Source organism: Nothoprocta perdicaria, unplaced genomic scaffold (assembly GCF_003342845.1).
Source record: "Nothoprocta perdicaria isolate Ctin4 unplaced genomic scaffold, notPer1 scaffold_103, whole genome shotgun sequence".
NCBI lineage: Eukaryota > Metazoa > Chordata > Aves > Tinamiformes > Tinamidae > Nothoprocta > Nothoprocta perdicaria.
In genome coordinates, this window is record NW_020454128.1 from 326842 (window position 1) to 348348 (window position 21507).

General features: G+C 44.7%; 1 protein-coding gene across 1 annotated transcript in view; it reads right to left on the reverse strand.

Moving 5' to 3' along the window:
* Window positions 1-21507, reverse strand: part of AAK1 (AP2 associated kinase 1) — a 53634-nt gene that overhangs the window by 29709 nt on the left and 2418 nt on the right. The window contains exons 2-7 of the mRNA XM_026042822.1: window positions 8065-8183; window positions 7792-7900; window positions 6520-6662; window positions 3868-3989; window positions 2412-2493; window positions 373-505 (exon numbers count right to left, since the gene is read on the reverse strand). Coding sequence (XP_025898607.1) covers window positions 373-505; window positions 2412-2493; window positions 3868-3989; window positions 6520-6662; window positions 7792-7900; window positions 8065-8183 — 708 coding nt within the window. The remainder of the gene's footprint in view (window positions 1-372; window positions 506-2411; window positions 2494-3867; window positions 3990-6519; window positions 6663-7791; window positions 7901-8064; window positions 8184-21507) is intronic.

Consider the following 21507-nt stretch of genomic DNA (forward strand, 5'->3'; position numbering starts at 1 on the left):
TCATCGCTAGTCTAAGTCACTGTGGTTCTTTTCAGTTCCTTATCCAAATAGGTTACTGGAGAAATACGTTTCTGTATAAATAGGCTTATTGTGCAAGCTTCTGTAGGAGTTTCAAACCAAATGGTTGTCTATTTGCCTGTCTTTACACAGAGCTCATTACAGCCTAGCCAAATAGCAATCTCTTTGTCATAACTGCCTTTTCAGGAGTGATCACCCAAGCTACTGGGAGATCATTTAATGCAACTCTGTATGCAAGCAAGTCTCTTGAAACAGGAGAAATGTCAACTCTTCTGTGGTAAGAGCAGAGATGTGAAAAGCAAAAATATATTTAAGCTCTGCAAAAGCCAAATATGTCACGTAAGAGACACTCACGGATGAGGCAGTGCATGTCTTGCGAATGCCGAGAATTATCTGGAATGGTGAAATTGCCATCGCAGATTGCTACCTGACTCTCCCCAAACGGCAACGTGAAGTAACAGAGTTTGTACAGCAAACAGCCAAGGGCCTGAAGAGAGAACAGAGCAGATTATTTAATAAACAGGAGCAAAGCAGACAACCATACAACTCCAGTATTATTGTAGATAACTGGGAGAGCAGTTTGGCTCACTCTACCACCAGGGTCCTGCATGTTCCTAAACCAACAATTCAATCACTGTGGAATCATCTGAAAAATGAACAGGATTACAGTGAACATAAATACACCAAGAGCTACCCCTTACTAAGCTAATTAGATTACTAAGTAATCTACTAGCTGAGAAACAATACACACATTCCCCACATTTCCCTATACCTCTACAGTGTAACACCCTCATGTAATTTCACAAGAAAAGACAGAGATGTAATAAGGGATAGGGAACAATCAGATATAAGATACCCAAACCCACAGAAATTTCACCTTGGTACATGCAAATTACATTACATACAATAATACATGTATAATTACATAATAATAATTTACATTATAAATAAATCTGCAATAGGACTTATTCTGTTCTGGTAGGAAAAAAAAACAAATAATAGCAAGGTTAAGTGAGACACATTTTTAATATCTTTCTAATGCCAAAAAAAAAAAAAAAGAATTAAACTGTTGTCCAAGTCTAAAACTGCACCACATCAAAGCACTTTTTGACCCTTACAACCGTTTATTAGCCTGAGATGTTAAGTTTAAACCCAGGAAAATTAAATAAAGCAATAGGCAAGAGGATCTTRAAACAAAACAGACTCCTCTGTCTGCAGGCCGCTAGATTCTATCACTGCTCCATTTATTTCCGTGCTGCCTTTGACAACGAGAAGAACTCTCCCAAAAGACAAGTTTTGTACAAATGGGTAATTATGAAACACCCCCAGCATCGCAGAGGGGAGAGGGGAAACATTTCCTCATCCTGGGAAGCTCAGTCAATTTGTATGTTTTGCTACAGGATTTCACAATTGGGTTGCAATTCTTGTTTAAAATAACTTGTCTGCAGTTTAGGCGAAGGGAGGTTGCAGCACTGCACTCTCGCTCAGGAGCACCCAGTGGGTCACTAGGACATTGTTCTTTCCACGCCAGGAAGCAGAGCGCAGTGGGAGCCTTTGGGGCTCTGCCTTTCTGCTCTATCCCAGGCAGGAGGACAAATCCCGGATTCTCCTCCGGCTGGATCCAAGGCCCTGACCATCTTTTCACATTGGTGCTGTTGTGGCTGTCCCTCCTCAGGTCACCAGGGCAAGCAACCTGAGATGGGTGCACAGTTTCACAAGGTTCCTGATGAACTCAGCCAGGCCAGAGCTCTGCAGGAGCTGCCGCGTTCCCAACTCAGCTCGGGGAGGACAGAGGTCTCTTCCCAGCAGACACATTCCAGTAGTCTTCCCTTTTGTCTACACATGTGCAGCACCAGGGAGGATACACGAAAACCCTCCTTATACAGCTACTGTCTCACTACTGCCCAGCTCAGGGGTTCAGACACCACCGAGACACTCTGCAGCAGAACTGAAACACAGCCCAAGCTGCTGTTGCACTACAAACAGCACAGTTATTCCCCATCTCCTCCTCAGCGAAGGAATCTGTCCACAATTAGATTGCTCCACATTTAAGATTACTCCACAGTTGCATTTTACACAATATCCCCAATGTTCTCTTTCAAGTCTTAAGATATGAAATCAAGTTTGAATGGGTTTATTTGGGAATTTTATACACTCCTAAATTAAAATCTCATGGGAGGCAGCATATCAACAAGCAATCATGTTCATCCACCAGCCTCCCTATTTAGTAGCAACTCAACAGAAATGTCAAGTAGAGGAACTCCCTCTTTTCAGAAAGATTCCAACCTTTTACAGGAAGCAGGTTAGCTCCAGAAAGACATTACCCTGTAATTATGGTAATGAAAGCAAGCTGCAGTCTGGGTCCACTAATGTAGAGTGAGTTTTATACGTACCCATATGTCTGCTTTTGTAGTAATAAGTTTGCCACTATACAGGTTGACCATTTCTGGTGCTCTGTAGGATAATGTAGTGTACCTGCAGGTAAAAAAAAAAAAAAAAAAAGACCAATCCATCAGTGAGTTGGAAAGGGGCATCAGTTGTGCTTTCACTGTATCATACTTAAAAACAAATCAAAGTTTGCACATCCCTCTTCATTTCAGGACAAATGCTAAAGGTAATAAAACACTTAAAAGAAAAAAATTCATTTAAAGAATCTGCTTCGTACATCTAACAAGAAAATACTAACCACTGAAAGCTGACCTGGAAAACCAAGGCAACAGCCAGGATCCCTTTGTAAGGCCACCAGTTTACTCACAAATCAGTGTCGTCATTTTAAGAATCAAAACAGAAGTATTCAAGGATTCAGAACATCAAGGTTGACAGTCCAACGTCCTCCACACCGTCCTTGCTGCTGGGACTTTGGCCAACYGACAGGACTGGAGCTGCATACAGGGATCCTAATAAATAGGCTCCCATACTGGGATCCTTGCTCGCAGTCATTGCAAACAAGGGAAAGGTTATTTTGCAATCCGAACTGCAGCTAGAAATTGCCTTGTTTTAATAAATCACTAGAAGTAGAAAAAGTAGAGGCACAGGTTGAAACTGCTACAAAACAGTTTTCCATCAGCAGTTCTATAATTTCTGCTGGGACACCTTCCTTATCACTGCCCTTCATCTCAAAAGGGCACTGCTAAAGGCAAAGGTTTCGTAGGGCTGCTAACACGTGCACAAATAGGGCGTTTCAAACAGACTAGATAGGGAGACCAGAAGAGCTCTAAACGCTCAAGTCAAACAAGTCCAGGAAATTATGCAGTTACTAAATCTAAACAAAACCAAGGAGCCGGAGTCCACGGCACCGCTCCACGAGGCTCTGTGGGAGTGCCGGTCACATTTGCTTTATTAAAGCCTCAAGGGCCATCTCGCTGTCACGAGTGGAGCCGACGGCACGTGAGGCAAGGCAAGGAGATGGATCCGACATCCCAATGCCCTTCCAGTTTCTGTAACAGCTGAGGCTCCCTTCTGAGCTGGTCAAAGCACTTCCTTAGTCACTACAAGGATTTATGATGAGTGGCTTACAGCAGATGGATTTTGTTATTTGCTGTGTTTGCAGTTCAAAGCAGCCAGGATAGACTGGGGACAGAGACAGACTGACCTCATATATAAAAGAGAACACCACTATCTCACTGCAGTGGGCAACCCCTCTGAATTAGTACAGGCAGCCTTTCGGGTCCAGAGCAATTACCCCAAGCTCAATGCATTATTTCACCTTACCCTAGGCCCTTATTTGCCTTCACCAGATAGAAATGTACCCGGTGCAACAGATACAGGCAAAATTTAGCAGTAAAGGGGAGGAGGAAGCTCCCTCCAAATAGGAGCTATACCCAAGTTGAAAGGAAAGAGCACACTTACTTTTTGATCTCCTCTTCTACTGCGTTCACCCCTTCTGTTTGAGGGTTCTGGAATTTGTTGGTAGCACTTCCAAAGTCACACAGGACATAGTGGCCACGATCATGCAGCAGGATATTTTCAACCTATGAGGATCACGACAAAMAAAATCTCTGTTAGACAAAACAAAACATGTAGACACACATATATACATGTTTTCTTTAGATGACCCTGGATATTTCGTGCCTGAAGACATATTTCAGATGTGTCTGATAAGTTTAACATAGCTGCGAAGAGAAAATATGCATCAAAACCATCATACCTCTTAAAAGAGAGATCACGTCATGGAAACCTGCATGTAACATTATCTCCCGTTCTGCCACCTCTTCTTTCTACTTCTTCCTTCTCCTTTTGCAGGCAGATCACCTTGCTGCTACTAAGACTATGATGTGCTGCCGAGCAAGGACCATCTTTCGTTATCTCCAGTCTCTAAATCTGGGGTAACTGACTCGAGCCGCCTATGAGGTCCACAGCTATAGGAAGGGATATTCCCCCGCACTGTAGTGGGGCAGAGAGAAGTAAAACGGGTGACAACACACACTCCCATGCTTCAGAAATCACAGCACACCTCCACTTCCATGCCTACAGTTCTCGTGTAGCTTAGAAACTTATTTAGAGCAAACCTAGGCTTACACTCCTATTCCAGTAATCTGTTATCAGAATGTGTCATGTAGACCATATGACTGTGAGCAGAGGTTCTTCCAGCCTGCTGAGACGACCTCTTTCTTTCAAATGTTATTTGGAGCTTGAATCACACAAGTGGATGCTACAACTAAACACCGGGGGTAACTGAAAATCAGCCGTTACAGCCTTTCCCCAAAGTAAGTGCACTAAAAATCACGCATTAACACAAACCTAGCTTGTACCCATGAAAGAAAGCTGGGTCACAAAATACTGACTCTGTGCAAGACTAGAAAAACTTGGGATCAGTTTTGGGCTTTGGCAACGCAGCCCTGTATTCCCGATCTTCATCTGCGCAGCAACATTAACAACAGGCTCTCTCAAGAGAACATACAGTTACCCAGTGTCAAATGTGCAGATACAACAAGATAAAACACGAGCTTTAATAGCTCAAAAACCACCACCTAAATACTAGCTAACAAAATCTTTTGGAAGTAGACGCCCCTCATCAAGAAGCATCTCGACAGAAAGGAAGGAAAAAGAAAGGAAATGGTGAATGAATTCACCATTTTATGCATCAGAAAATACAGCCAAAGAAAAGCAGCTGAGGGGGGAAACGCTGGCTCGAAACCAAGGGTTAAACACCCCCCTCCCCACTGCCATCCATCTGCTTTGGATAAAACACTGCAAACAGATGTTCTTCCTAGTAGATAAGCATCGACAGCATTATTTCCTAGTCCCTACATATACTGTGTAAACGTTTCCAGAAGATTCCTTCCACTTTATCCAGTGGAGAATCTGACCTGACTTTTCACCAAAACATCTCGCAAGTGTTATTAAAAAACAGWCCTGGGCTACACTGCAAGCAGGTTTGTTCAATGGTTTCCAGAAAAAAAATAATAAAACAAAGTGTATGAGTGCTGGGCCCAAAGTACCTGTCTTTTCAAAGGCAGCTGGAGGTGCCTTCTGTCAGGCGAGTGTCCAGCGGGCAGCAGCCTGGCTGAGCGAGCCAGAAGCTGAGGTTCCTACAGTCCTGCACATGCCCAGCACTGAAAGCCAAGTCAGATTCTGAACAAACACATATTAAGGAAAGCCACGAGCTCCCTTTTGTTATTTAAAGCATTTAGTTAACTTCTGTCGTGTGTCTCTAAAACAATCCTTGGTTGTGCACCACGTTTTACAGCATTGTACAGCTGCATTGAGATGCGTTTCACACTCAAGGCCAGCGAGCAGTGGGCATGAGCCCTTGGTAGCCCCTAGGGCACAACAGAGCACAAGGACGTTTTTCCCTGCCTTACCTGGCTGCTCTTGGCACATGCTCGGTTTTGCTCCTATGAAGCAATGGCCACAGAACAAACATCTGGCCAGGACTCTGAGAACAGAGCTTGACCCGCAAAGCAAATCGGAATTTCAACCGTATATGGGAGCCTCCCTCTTAGCTGAACGCATTATTGAGGCATTTTATGAGCCGGGCAAGAGGAAAAAAAAAGAATACCTTTTATTTGATTATAGGTGTGAGACTTTTTCAAAGCTCTATCACCCACAAAGTGCAGTTTCCCAATGCACTTTCATGGTTAGAGTTAGAAGCCAGTTCTCAAAGCGCCTAACAATTCCTGCCCCGAGGCCAACATCTCTGGGTGTGAATCCACGCAGAAGACTTGCGGCCTGCTCCCTCTGAGCTACCTTTAACATCAATATTGCTTCAGGTGGTAAGAATTCACTGTGAATAACTTATCAGATGCATTCTGGCACACTGTCTATGCAAAACAGTTATTCAAACATTTGTGTTTCTTAAGCAGAGCTATAGATAGTTAAACATATGGTAAGCAGCAACGAGAGGCTCGTTTCTTTTTTATATTCCATTAAGGAGAGGTATTTATGTCCACTTTTCCTCATTATTAACAACGGAAAGCCAGTCTGAGCATTCAGAGCCTGTCTGGGAACACGCACGTGGAGCGCACGTTTCCYCCCACGTTCCCACAGCCCACAGCTCACCTTCAAATCCCTGTGAATTATGGGCGTCTTGCATTGGTGCAGCCGCGCGACGGCTTCGCAGGTGTCGCAGAAGATCTGCAGCACCTCACTCTCGGTGAAGCCCGTTTGCAGGCGCTGGTTCATGAGGTTTACCACTTGGCCTCCTGAGGAGCAGCAGACACAGGCTTGTGCAAGGCGAACTCCGTGACAGCTCCCAGCCCCAACCACACCTGACATCTCGCCTTGCTTTGCTCTCCACAAAACTGGGGCTGCACGATCGGAACACGAGTTCCAAACTCCCTCCAACCCCCTCTCCGAGCCTTCTGGCAGCCTCTCTTGCCTAGATCCGAGGGGCTGATCTTCCGGCTGGCATCACATTCAAACTTCTCTTTGGGCAAGGCAGAACTTTAGCTCCCAAAGTTCTCATTCACCTGCCTCTATTAACACCTGAGTTAATTTCTGACTCTACCACATCTTTTTCTTTCTTGCCTCAACTGAAGTCTTTTGGCAGGCTAAGGAAATGAAAGACCAAATCTGACCACAGGCCACAAAACAGTCTGCTACATGTTAGCAAGGAGGGGAGTACACCCTCAAAATTAAAATTTTTGAGTAAAAGGTGTATTTTTTTTAATTTGGAGGGTGAAAGATACACAGAAAATACCCTTTTCAAACTTTTGAAAAAGCAAAACAGCAGCAGTCAAAAATCAGAAGTGACAGAAAGCTTCCTAACTTTTGTAACATGAAATTAAAGAAAAACTGTGCTTAGTAGTAAAGCTGCAAACATTTTGTACTCTTAAAACAAGTACAACCCTGCACATTAAAATGCATCAACACAAAATAGAAAAGAGGTGACAGCAGGACAGCAAGATGTGCTGCACACATCTRAAGACGTTTCAGAATCTTGTGGTCCTTATTACAATTCACATGGCTCTGACTTAAAGCTGGACAGGCCCAAGATCACCCATTTCCATCAGCTGCCACCCTACTAAATAGCCCCAGACTTCCGAGGTCAGTTGGCCACAACATCCCCAAGCTCCTCTTTAAAGGTGCTCTGACAGCAGGAGGGATCTAGCGAAAGGCTTGGCAGGGGCAACACCAGTCTACATAAACTCACACACACATCAAACTTCTCCAGCAGGAGCCTGAGTTGTGGCTACACTTTGTTTGGAGCCAGTTTCTGGTATTCCAGGAAGGGCCAGGCCTGTGAGGAGTCTTCCTAAGGAAAATGTTGTGCACGTTTCCTGTAAAGGCTGCAGAGGGACAAATCCACCAGCACRCTGGGCCCACACTCACCTCGGCAGAAGTCCATCAGTATCAGCACCTCCCACACGTCGCCGCTGCTTACAGAGTTTATGCTGGAATCGATGTATCCAACAATATTCTTGTGGCCAGACAGATCTCGCTGTAAGATAAATATATTCTCAGTAAAAAAGCTGCAACTCCCAGCTTTCCAGGCAGGTCTTTCCAAAAATGTCATCAACAACCTTGTTAGGAGAACCCGCAGGGTTTACAGCACAAGCAGAAGGTGATCGGGCTCTCGGGCCCCTCTACAAAGCAGGGACTTACCATGATTTGAATTTCTCTTTTGCAGACTTGTAAGTCGTACTCGTTATTGACATACATGCGTTTCAGGGCACATTTCACCCCGTTGTTAGTCCTTACAAGAAACACTATTGCAAAGCCACCTGTGGAAGAGACAAAACACTTAATTCAGTAAGAAAGCAGCCCCTGGGGCCCTGCCATCCCCTGCCTTGGCAGGGCACTCCGGAGGAGGAGATGCAGCCGCTGCAATGGTGGGAGCCCCCTTTGATGGCCTCGTGCCACAGCTTACATCTCTGCCTAGACAGTTGTCAGGAAACTTAAAACCACCCAAAACAACCCTAAAAGGGCAAACATTCCAACAACAGAAACCAAGTTAGCAGGTACCATCTCCGCAATAACGAGCAATTATCAGTTGTCTGTCCTGCCATGTAGTCCTTCACTGCTCCCTTAGTTTTCACTTTGCAGAGAAAACAGAAGTTCAAGCAAGTTCTGATTGCCTTGGATAGCAATCAGAGCTACAAAACATCCACAAAATTACTAAAGGCCTGAACTTAAAAGGCTTCCCAATTTTTGAAGCACCTCTAAGTTGTATCACCAAGTAGATTGGTACAAGCAGCAGCAGAACTCCCCAGAGATGGTGGTGGCTTTGGGCTTTTTTTTCTCCCTTCTCTCTCTCCCTCTCCAAATAAGAAATCAGGACAGACAAACACACACAAAAAGCAAAACCCGCAGCATTCTGTGTGTGGTCACCGCTATCAGTCAAGCTAAGGCCCCCTAGCCCTATTTGACTGTTCAGGATGAAAGCCTTTCCTATCTGTTAGCAGGGCATCCAAATAAAAGGATTTCTCATTTTGTTGGTAGTTCTGGACAGAAACAGGCAGCAGGGTGAGGATGGAGGCACCTGGGCTTCAAAMTTTGTCACTTGGTTCTCAGATATCAGAGGGGATCAGAACAAGAGTTACAAGGATCCAGGTGGCTGTAGAGTACAAAGGGAAGCACGGTAACATTTTCAATGCAGCTTATTCGCTTTCTGTTCCTTGAATTGACCAAAAATACATTCTTTCCCCCCCTCCCCCAAGCTTCAGGATATCTGAAGCCCAATAGTAAGTTATTTTTAGTGCTGCTCTAGCATTCAAGAGCCTCAGGATGCAAAGAGGTGCAGTTAGCGCACCCCACAAAAACCAACTCCAAGAGCTCCCGTAGGAGAGGCCAGAGCCCTTGGGTGATGCTCCGCACGCCAGGGCAAGGCTGCATCCACGATTAGGTTAGACATGTTTGCATCTAGTTATTGGTAATGCTTAGCTGGCACCCAAACGGTTTCTTCCCGTTGTGTGAAGAGCGACAAGAGCCACATATCGGGTAAAGTTTAGCACTAAAATAGACTGCGTCTTGCAGTAGCTGTTGCTTCCAAGCTGCTCACGAATCCGGCAAGGCAGCCAGCTGGACCACTGCAGCTATTCCTGAGGGAAAGGGCTGGAGTCGAAGCCCACCACTCCTTGTTTCCGTTATCCAATGGCTTCTAAGACACCTAAGACAACTAATGGGCAGCAACCCAGAGGAACTGCAGGAAAGATGCAGCAGACAGGGCAGCATGGGAAAAATGGGGGGAAGATTTCAGTTAAGGTTCTTAAAACTCCAACCAGGCTGCAAAACGGCCATGTCCTGTTTTCGGCACTCAAGTGCTGAAAAACAGGACATGGCCCTGGGATACAAGAAGTCCTACAGACGCTGCTCAATCCTACGAGGGAGCATCTTAAAACTCTTGTCGTGGGGGGCCTCATTTCTTTTGAGTGCTCAAACTGGGACACAAACAACCTCCCTCCCTCCAGTGGGTTTGAGCTGAGGATCTCAAATGGGGAGCCCCTTTTAAGCAGTCCCAAAGTGGCAGCCATAGCCGTGCGGCTCTCCCTGGCCATGCTGGGCTGGAGCACAACACACCCTTCACATGGGGCTATCTTTAGGCCGGCGGACGTCCTGCTGAAGGAACGCTAGAGCACTCTAACGATCCCCCCACGCCCTCRCAGCCGCTAATGGAGCCGCAGGGTAATCAAGAATTCATTCCTGGCACCATTTCCCCTATCCTGACATTCTCAAAACATTGCTTTAAGGCACTGGGGAGATCAGGTTTGCACTTATTTTCCACTTATATCTTTCCATGGACCACAGAGGTACTCTAGAGGGAACATTAAATATATATGTATATATTTAACGTTTTATACACACACACACACGAGGGTCAGTCATTATCAAAACTTTTGGAATCACAAGACTTTGGGTTCTTTTTGTTTTGTTTTTAAGAGCAACCACGATACTCCGGCTCCGTTTACAGTCCTGCACTGAGCAGAAAGAAACACGAGCTGAGCACCAAAGGGAGGCCAATTAAACTTTAAAAATGCAGACCCACTAAATTCAAGGTCCATTTCCTCCTTTCAAACAGTTGCTTGAGCTAAAGCGGGGCCCTTACCTCTTCAGACCAACCCTAACATCTCACAGGCAGAGTTCTCTCTAAGGTTCCCTTGTTCTGCTCAGGTCCTTGTCCTGGTGTCAATTAACCACAGTCTCTCCCAAAGCATCCTTGCTAGAAAATGTACCTCCTGCTGCTGTTCTCATAAGCAGATGGGGCACTGGGCAAAGAAAACTATAGTCTATGCAACACAAACATCACTAAACCAGCTCAAAAGCTCAAAGGAAACAAAAACTTAAGATCAGAAGTCACATAAGAAGTTGCAGACTGTACCAGAGAGCACAAACATCAAGAGATTAGGATTTAATTATGTCCTAGAGCATCTTCCAAAGTGAGCAACGGGAGCTACACAAGTCAGGTAGAGGCACATCCAAGAAAGATGATGGAAATGTTTGTTGAGCAGCTATCACGAACACTGACAGAACGGTGGCTCGTGTGGCTTGCAGGAGAGTTGCATCCTTGCATCCTTTTCTCCATGTTCTTAAACTCCCGCAAACCTGAGCTCCTGTTCAAAATAAGCTGTTTTGATGGATAACACACCAATTTGGCTACTTTATTATTAAATTCACACTGGTTGCAGATTAAAGCATGACAACTTTTCTACTAGTAAAAGCAGCACACTTCTCTCTAGAGAAAAGCAGCGGGGAAGGATGGACACTGCTGGCTGCGCTGGTGCCACGGGAGGCCTGGGCACAGAACAGGTTAGAGCAGACACCCAGYGCTCACCCACAGCCTTCTCACAACCTCATGTTGAACTTGAGGCACTTATTTGAGCGTCCCTGTGCCTGAGCAGCTGCTCCCCGCTGTTAACCCACAACATATTTTCAGTTCCAGAGTTGCACAACACAGATGGTTCCTCCCCAGTTATCCCAGCCCAATCCCCATATCTGCTAAATTTGGGCAAAGTTAGAAGAACATAGACCAACAAGAGTTGTCAAGTGACTGTTAAGCACTACCTGATGCTTTTGCTTCTCTGGCGGGTGCTGTATTCCAGCTCCAAGCGGATTTGCAGCCGTGGCAGGATTTGTGCAGCTCTAGGGTGGCCAAGGTCGGCTGAAGAGCCTCTGCCCCCTCAAGTGACAATCACGCCCTGTGTGTCACCAGGAAGGGTAGCTCACATGCAAGAAAGCTCAGCAGCCAAGCAGGCCACACACTAGGAACTTCATCACATCACTTTTCCTCGTACAGATATAGAAAGCAAAAGGGAAGCAATTAATCTGGGCCTCACATGAAAAATAATAATAAAAATAAACAAGAACAACCATGGAGACTTCACAAGCAMCAGAAAGGAGAGAAACAAGCCTGCAGGCAATGTTCTCTCCCTTACATTCAGAACCAATGGCCCACAATTAAAAATTTTGAAGGGGATAAACCCTTATATCATAAATTAGACAGACACTAYGAGACAGCTCTCATCCTGATATATAAAATAATATTTATATGCGCTCCCTTATGCAAGCTCGAGATGCATTGACCTCCTTCTGCAGGTAGCACACGGACAGCATTACAGTCAACAACTTACAGCTGGTAACACAGGAACCATGGGGCTAATCAGTGTCGTTTACACTTCACCCTGCATTCCATAGCTGCTTTTCAGATGAGCTGAAACAAATCAACAAATAGTAGATAATACAGGAAGTTCCGATTATCTCCAGTCAATACAGACACCAGTGCAGTTTTCCATGAGGGCTAGTGCAAGTGCACTGGCTGGTTTCCAACGCTTGCAGTTATGTTTTCAGCCCTTCTGTAATTTCAGCAGGAAGCAGAGCTCTTCTGCAGCAGGCAGGCTTTGCTAAGCCAGGTCAGACCAGCCTCATGATCCCTTCTTGCCTCCCCACAAGAGGTGAGTGAGGCAGGAAGACAGGATTCCRCGGCTGGCCCAAGCAGTTCCTAGTTAAGCTTCATGCACAGTGCACTGTTTGAGCTGCATTTAGGTTCTGCTCCAGATCCTTAAAAACACCCTCCTAGAGAACCATGTGAATAGCAAGGAAGAAAACAAGGAATTCCTACGGCCAAGTTCTGGACTGCCAAACAACAGGCCCCCACAACAWGGCTCATTTTGTTCACTCACAGCCAAAAAGCAGCAAGTTCAMCCCAGAAGAGCTCTCTCAAGCTTGATAGAGGCTGAAACATCAACTCAGACCACTCAATTTAAGTTAATGATAGCCCAGAAAAGGCCTAGCTGGACTCTGCCCCATGCACATGAACTGGAAAGCAGGGTAGACTTCAGAATCTGCAGGGCCAAACTTCATTTCACAAGTCACTGCTTTTCCCAAAAAAGCACTGCCTGCTTCACCTATCCACTGTTCTTCACAGCATATGTGCATCTTCCTTCTGCAAACATTTTCAAGCTTCATATCAGATCTCATCTCTCTTTTTCCCTAAAGTTATGCTTGATGATCCAAAACAGACAGGTTTGAGGAAAATTTGATTTGCTTTCTCCTTAAGTCATTGTGCTAGAAAGAGCCAACTACTGAATTGGGGGAAAAAAACATAACACATACACAGACAATCCGAAATCTCACTACTTAACTTTAAATTTGCTCCATCATCCTTCTCCAAATAAATATATCTGGAATCATCACAGTTCCTGAATGCCACGAAAAGCTTTATTCTTCAGCAGTGAAATTCTTCTGAGCTGGACAAACAATCCATGTGGGTTTTGACCAAAACGYTCCCAACTTTCTGTATTTTAATAAGTTCTCTCACCCACCCCAAGGCTCCGTGTCTAAGGTGGCCTGTGGTACTTTAGCACTGAAGTAGAGGGTACACAGACAAGTTTTCCTTCAGATGTTCCCAGCAAAGGCCCCCACAATATTTAGCCTGYAGGAAGAACCAGCAAGGCATTTTAAGCTCCTAGCTGCACTAGCAGGCACTTAAAATTAAGTGCTTTGCTGAACCAGGCACAAAGCCATTCCTCATTTGCACAATCCAAATACTTATCGATTTGTGCCCATCTAGAATTATGTCATATTTTGCCTTATCTTACAAGCCAGAGGAACTTCCTTAGCATTTTCTTTCTCGAGTACAAGGGGCAGCCTCACACAAACCGCTTTGTTCCCCTCCCTTCCTCCTCTCTCCAAAGTCAAGATGCTGCGACCCAGTTCCAGCAAAACCCTGTAGACTCCCTCAAGGTGGGTGCAGCTGTGACCCACCATGCCCGAAACACGGCTAAGGCCTAAATTCCCGGGGCTGCTTTTGTTTCACGGCTGTAGCCGTGGCCGGGTGACACACCGACACCGCGCGTTACAGCTGCAGCATTGCCTGGCAACACCAGAGCTGTCCTCTCCGTGCTGCCRCATCCTGCGCCTCCGAGACCTCCCTCCGGTGCAGCCACACACAGTCCTGTAACACGCTGCTCCCCACTGCCTGTACATAACAGCTGCTCTTGGCCCTTCGTGACCACGATAGTCGCATCTCTTCCAGGCCTGGGCAAGGCTTCAGCAGCCCACAATTCTGGGATCGCTTGCCATTTGCTATGAAAGAAAACAGGCCAAGCAAAACACTTGGGGCAAAGTTGGGCAACACAATCATCTGTAATTACCTCGAGCAAAGGCCATGTTCAGCCAACGTCAACATCCTATTCTGTAAGCACACARGGGCCAAAGCACGGAGATGTGCTATACGTGCGTCTCCTATAGCTCTCRCTGTTACTTCTTTACAGAACTGGCACTGAGCATCATAGCGCTTCACTGTGAGCACTGACCATGTTCCACGTGGGATGATACTGGCTCTCCACTGCCACAGATATATATTTGCTGAGCTATTCTTATATGAGATTATTATTTTAATTATAGCTCTACTACTCAACTGTTATGGTGCATTAGGATTACAGTGCTATTTTTGTTGGCATTAATCTGCACTCGTGTATTCTTTTTGCCGTCTTTCAGACCACTTTTCAATTACCCAGCAGGAAGGTATTAATACAGCATACCTCCTAGAAACCAGAGTATTTCAAATGCCATTCCCACCCCCCCACACACACACTCCTTTGAAATGCAGCTCCCCCACTTCTGAGCTTTTTGTTTCCAGGRCAGGATATTTCATCAAATCAATTTTCTGTTCCAATCTTACCCCTTTTCACTGCCTAATCCTCCCACAATCTGGGACTGTGATCGCAAAGCGTTCTGCCCTTGACACTTCRTGAGGAACTGGGACCCACTGTGTATTATTTCTGTTTTATCAAGCACCTGCAATGCCCTTCGAGAGAGATGCCAGTGTTAACACCCTTCCAAAAGGAAACAACCCCTCCCAACACACACTTCCCCAGACTCATTTTTAAAGTGGTTCAACATTTAATTAAGAAGTCCCAATAATGTTCCCAGTTCCAGCTGGAACATCCATGCTGAGCTCTATCACTGGGCAAGGAAGGCCAACACGACACCGGTGCAATCCGAATTCCCAAATTCAACCCGCAGCTCTCTCCGCTTCCACTTCCTCAAGATGGAGATTGCCAGAAAAGAAGTCAATTTGCAAACAGGTCTTCTACTGCTTAAATTGGGCTCAAAGAGAATTACGTATGCTGTATCCCAGGCATTCATTGCATTGATCACACAGGAGAAGGTTAATTACTTCTCCCYGACTTCCCTGGGTTTTGCTTCGATAGGTCTGATTTTAAGCTGCTCAACATTTTTGAGAAAATGTGTATTTGGTAGGAGGTGCTGTGCTTTAGTTTTGTGCATCCACTTGATTCTTCCCCAACAGGCTGCCTTTGGAACTCCAGAGCTGAGGAAGCAGCGCTGTCTTGCTGCACACACTGGTTCGAGACACATCACACTACAAAGCATATTCAGTYTCTCTGTTGTGATAGACGAGAGGTTCAAGGTCTAAAATTAACAAATATATATATATATGGATCATGAGTAACTCGCATCTGAAAATAAAATATCCACTTGTTTAGTTATCGGTCAGCTCTCTAAAAGGCACAGTTCAACTGCTATTATTCCAAGCAGCTGCTAATAGCATCCAAAATCTCGTTCATCTCCAAGTAAAATTAGCTGTGTCACAAACATGCTGCAGAGCAGGACTGCTTTAAGCCATCGTGACTGCAAGTGCAAGGCCAGCAAGAAGCTGCAGCAACTGCAGGCAGCTGAAAAGCTCTGCTGGAAATGCAAGGAAGAAATGCAAGGAAGAATTCCGTCCCCAGGGAAAGAGTGGGAAACTGCAGCTGCTGAGCGAGAGCAGGTCTCTGCTGGAGGTTGGGCAAGACTAAGGTGCCCAGGGCAGTTGTTTTTAATTGGACTTTCTTGTAAGGGCCAGTCAGAGAGGGCCGACTAGGGCCCTTAAGTGCTATGGTAACAGTGAACTCCATTCTCAAAGCAATTATGCAAGGATCCAAAGAGAGCTCATGGCAACAGAGAAGTTAAATATTTAGGAATTTCAATTACTATGGCAGCACCCAGACATCCCTATTGAGCTAATTAACATGGAAAACATGAGAAACCTTAATGTATACCTTCTAGGAAAAATTCAGGTTTACAGCAAATGCAGTACTACAGGAGATCCACAACAAACTTATTTCATGAAGGTTTTGCTTTAAACAAATTGGGAATTTTTCTTCTGCTTAAACCTAGAAATCCAGGTTTCAACCTTGTCCATTCTCCAGCAAAATTACAGACAGAGTCTTGAGCTCCACAAGCACCACCTCACCAAGTACCACACAGTACACAAGCTAAGGACTACACAATATTCCTGCAGAGGAGGTTATGCTAATCAAACCCTGAAGTCAGCACTGAACTTTTCAACTCCTCGCTACAAGCTCCTCACTTACTGGGTAAGTCAGGAGCCTGCAATAGTCATCGTACAGCACGGTGCAAAAAACCCAAAACCTACAGCCCTGCATGGAGTAGCATTTGTGAGCTTTTCAGAGATACACAGGCACAAAAGAAGAGACATGAGAGGCATCATAGCTGCTCATTTATCAAATACCCAGAGTGGGTACAGGAAAGGGCTATGAGGGTCTGCAACAGCAGTTGACAGATGGATTCTTGCAATCGTTCCTCACAAGCCCAGATTCRAGACTTAATTCACCAGCTTGCATGAATTTATGTAACTACTTGAGAATCCCAATTTACATATGTATGCCCAATTTACAGATGTACACATCTCTAGCCTGTTTGGTGGCAGAAACAGCTTCAAAAGTACAATGCAAGTGCTTCTTGCTCGTTAAGATTAAAACAAATCAAAACGTAAAAAGAAAAAACACCATCTGTCCCTTATGTTCTCCAAACAGCATCATTTGTATTTAAAAAAAATTCAACACATGCTTAATCCAGTCACATGTTCTGTTGACTAGCTGTGTTAGCAAGGTTGAGTTGCGTATTTCCTGTGGTCTCAGGATAACACTGCACCATTGGGAGACACTGTGTGTTAACTCTCACTTCACGATCTGCAGAGATTGCTGCTGTTTGTATTTTGGGAAGGTGTTTTCCTAAAGCAGCTCCAAGCACACAGGCTGATTTGGTACCSAGTGCAAGCGCTGGGCCCAGCGGAYGCCAGCAAGGGYGGCCAGGCATCTCCCAGGAGCCTGGGCACTCTTTGTTCTGCACCTGCATTATGTGACACGGGGCCCAGGCCCTCATAGAAGTTCTTCAATACTGTGGTGACATGAATATTAATGACACTTTGGTTAAACCACCACACAGGGAGTTAGGCCTCCAGTTAGTACAAAGGCTTTGTCACTGCTTTCCTATATCCCTATAAGGCACTATATCCTATAGCCCTTATCAAATGGCTACATCTTTATGGGCTTCAGTTTCTCGCTGGTAAAATAACTTGATAAGCCTTTCCTGCACCATCTGCGTGTCGATTTGGTGGAAAGCACGAGGGGAAGATCCATGTGCAGAACAACAGGGTGTCTGATACGAGCACAGGGGTGCCTTGACATTCCCCAGTGACCTGACACTGTACAACAGTCCAGACCACAACTGGCAAGTAGAGACAGAGATAGAAGGGTGAACTCATTTATTCATTATGTATCTGTAAGTACCTGTCCTAACTCAAAGGAAACAGGTAAAGGCCAAAAGAAAGGCTCCAAATTTCAATAGAATGTGCTTCTTTCATGGATTCTTCTCTTAACTTAGAAGAGTATTTATTTTAAATTTGCAGTCAGCCATTTAAATATCCTCCGCTATTAGATACTTTTTGCTAAAGGTCATAGAGTTGTTTAACCACAGTCCAAGAGTCAACAACCACCACAAATACCTTCCTGTGAACAAATTGCAGCCGTAAGACAGGGATTTCCTATTGATCCACCTCACTCCCCTGAAGCAGCAGCTAAACATTACAGAGAAGGTCTTTATTTCCAAAGCATTTTACAAGCCAGAAGCAATTAATCCTAAAGGGATCCTAAAGTTATCTCTGACTTGGAGAGGCCTCACAGAGCAGATACCTACAGCAATGAGTTTGTATTTTTGTGCTCCACAGCCATCAGTGCTGGTTATTTGCATGCATTTCAAGTCTTTTAAAACAATTAGTCTTGAGTTTTACACCACTGCCACTACTTATTCCCACAGTCCTTATGAGCTGCATACAATGCAGGATTAGGGTATTGTCACAGAGCTTTTCTTAAAAACAGGTATGCTGCATCAAACCAAAGGTACATCTCATTCACTGCAAGAACAGAAGCTGATAGGCAGCAAAAGCCTGCAAGAACCAGGTCTTGCACTCTCTTCATGGAGCACCTACATTTCTTTAAGACAAGCTTTGAGTTTATTTTATTGCTGTCATGAGTTTCACAGCAAAAGCACAGGTCAGCTTTGCCAGTATGATTTAGTTCACAGAAACACAGAAGACAAGTTTTACTTCAGGACTTCTGTAGTCATTTCACAAGATGACGTATTTTACTATCACACCTTCCTGAACAGCACACCAAATATCCTCTAATTTTTATTATTTTTTAAGCTTATGCTGGCACACTTTGGGGTCTTCTCATTAGTGTCCTACAAATGAGAAAATGAAAGTAAAAACAGATATTCATAACACTGAATGAATCAAGTTTAGGCCCAGTTGTGCTCCTTATTACAGCAACAACTTCCAGCTCAACTCACATGAATGTGCATGTGCACAYGCAAAGTCTCTGTTCAGGCAACCCAGTTGCTGATGGGTTTTTTGTTTTTAATTTATTTTTAATCTATGAGATYACCCATTACAGGCATGTAATTTGTTTGAGAATCATGAAGCAAAACAGATGTCAGTATCCTGAGGTAAGGATGCTCTTATTTCCCGGCAGCCCTGCAAGGAACGGAAGCACATTTTAATAGCTCAGATACGCCAGCAATAGGGCAGCAAGAGCTCCTTTGGTTAGAGCAGCTGCTACAGCTCTCCTCTGATTTCACACTACTGCATCATACTGTAGACAGCTATCAACAACCTTCAGTTCTTCCAGAGGCAATTTCCATAGCCTCAACAAAAGAGGGGACAGAAGACTTCCACAACAAGAAAAAGCCCCACTGGGCGAGAATTTCCTTGCAACTGCTTCACCGTAAGTCTCTCCAAATCTTTCCTTGTGCTTTCAGTCCACTGACAGTAGTGTTCCTACACGCAAAGCAGTACAGCAGACAGGATCCAATTTAAGAAAATAGGTTTCTAACACGTTACTGCCACAGGGACATCTCTGAAGGAAGGCATCCTTTCCTGGAGTGCTTGTTTATTCAGTTACCTCCTGTTATCAAAACAGCGCTGTAAACTGAGCTCACTTTTGGCATGTTTCTCCTCAGAGACTTCCTGGCTGCTCGCACATGTGAAACACAAGTAAACATTTACTTTCAAACCAAGGTACACAGGTTGTGACTTTCCAGAAGTGCAGCAACAACTCTTGCAGCTGGCATGCTGCTTTCCCTACAGGCACAGCCTCAGTTTGTCCAATTTACCACCTGCAAAGAAAAAAAAAGTCACCTACCAAGGAAAGTTTCCAGTCTCCAGGCAAGTACGCATACCTGATAAGCTCTGACTCCTTATTAGCCATGATTTATGCAGGTGGGTAAGCTTGGAAGGCAGCGAGTGCTAAATCCAGAGTGGATTCCAGCTTGTCCTCAGCACATTTATAATTTACCACCTGCTCTCTTGAACTACTGACAGCTCCTACGCACAGGGGAGAAAGGCCATGACAATAAAAACATCRTAGGAGTATCTTCTTGGATCCACAGTGTTTTTGTTAGGGTCACAACCAGAGGTTAGGCACCTCTTTGTATATAGCTACCAAAACAGTTTCACTAGTCTTTAACTGGATGATTTTAGCCTACTTCCCACCCCTCCCAGGCAAATCCAAGCCTTCTTACACTTTAAGCAATTGACAACTTCATAAAGCTGTTGCAGGAGTCCCTGAATTAGCCATCATTTTGTTTTTCCAGGGCAGGCTCTTCCCTGAGATGACGGCTGCAGGAAGCCTGCCCTCCTGTGACTGCGCCGGGCTCAGAGAGCCAGTAAATACGCTTTTAGCTACTATAACTGTTACGTAAGAAACCAGCCGCCCCCACGTACAATCCAGACCCATTCTCTGAGGTGTTGCATAAAACCTACTGGTGAGCACAGATAATGCAAGTCTCCAGGGCTGTACGACTTCTTACAGATAAATCCATTAACACTTTCCATCCCAATAATATCCAGCACCATGGCACAAATACAGCCCCCMAAAAATCTCTGCTGAAGTACGTGGGATACCTTGACATTTACCAAACTACTCACTCGTGGTTATTTACCAGACTGCCTTCACATTGAAAAAAGCAAATTACTATAACACAAAAGAGTCAGTCCCTTACCTACAAGCACGTGCTCTGCCTCTCAATGTACACAGAGAGCAATGGAGTTTGTTAGTGAAAATTAAACGAGAAGTAGCTCACAAGACTCCCCAAATCTGAGCCCCACAGAAAGCAAGCACAGGCAGGTAGGAGACCTCAGCATTGAGGCCGCACACACTAGTGGCCACCTTTTCCACCGGACATGGTCTGGGCATTCCCATCCTCCCAAAGCTCTTCATGCACATGTTGTTCTGCAGGTCCACTAAAAAGAAAAACAACTACCAACCTTTCAGTGAAATAGCTGACAATCATCAAACCTATTTCCTCTCATTTATACAGTTGTTTTGGTGGTTTGGGGCAGGGTGTGCTCTTGTTTGTTTGTTTTTTGACAGGGGGGTGGAACCCACAAGCAACAACTCAGAAACTAATGTTAATTAAAAAAAAGCAACTTCATAGACATGGAGAAATGCAACCTTTTGACCAATACTTGAAGACTATCAAAAGAAAAAAAATATCCTAGTGAATCAATGCTGCCAATGCTTACGTACCTTGGCTCAATTCAATGCTGTTACAATCTTGCAGGTATGCAGAATAATACAGAGCACAACCCCATGAAACCACCCACTCAATACCTATCTAGCTTGTTTTAGCTCAGGGGAGCACACGTTACTTGTGGTACTTCTGACATACTCACTTACCCACAAACTCCACAGCAAATTTCTGGCAACATCCTTTAAACACCTTTTAACATCCCTGCTCTTCACCCATCACAGACACATCCTTCTCCTAGCTCCAGGGGTTTGCTTTGTTTTTTTGAAACAAGCAGAAACATAAAGCAGCAGCCAATTTGATCCCACCACGTAGTTTCTTCTCATAAACAAAACAGTAAAATAGTAGCCTGACTCACCCACCTCAGATGCCTCCRGGGCATTCACCTCACTGCTCTGGTGAGACATCAGTCCAGGTAAAGTCCCTAACAGTCCTTATTTCCTCACCTCGGGATAACCTCAGATGTCACCGGTTTTACCCTGGTCTTGCAGAACTGCAAGGACAACAGAACTGGCTTTCCACAGCAGCTAATCCTCAGACAAACTTTGTCCAGAATTTTTCAATAGACTAATCACACTATTGCTTGTACTAGAAGATGACTACAGAGACGTAGAGAATCACCTATTGCATTATACTACCTGTAGAAAACACTCATTTACCTGTATCACAACACCACAAACAACCACTYAAATTCTTTCTATATTAATCCCATCTACT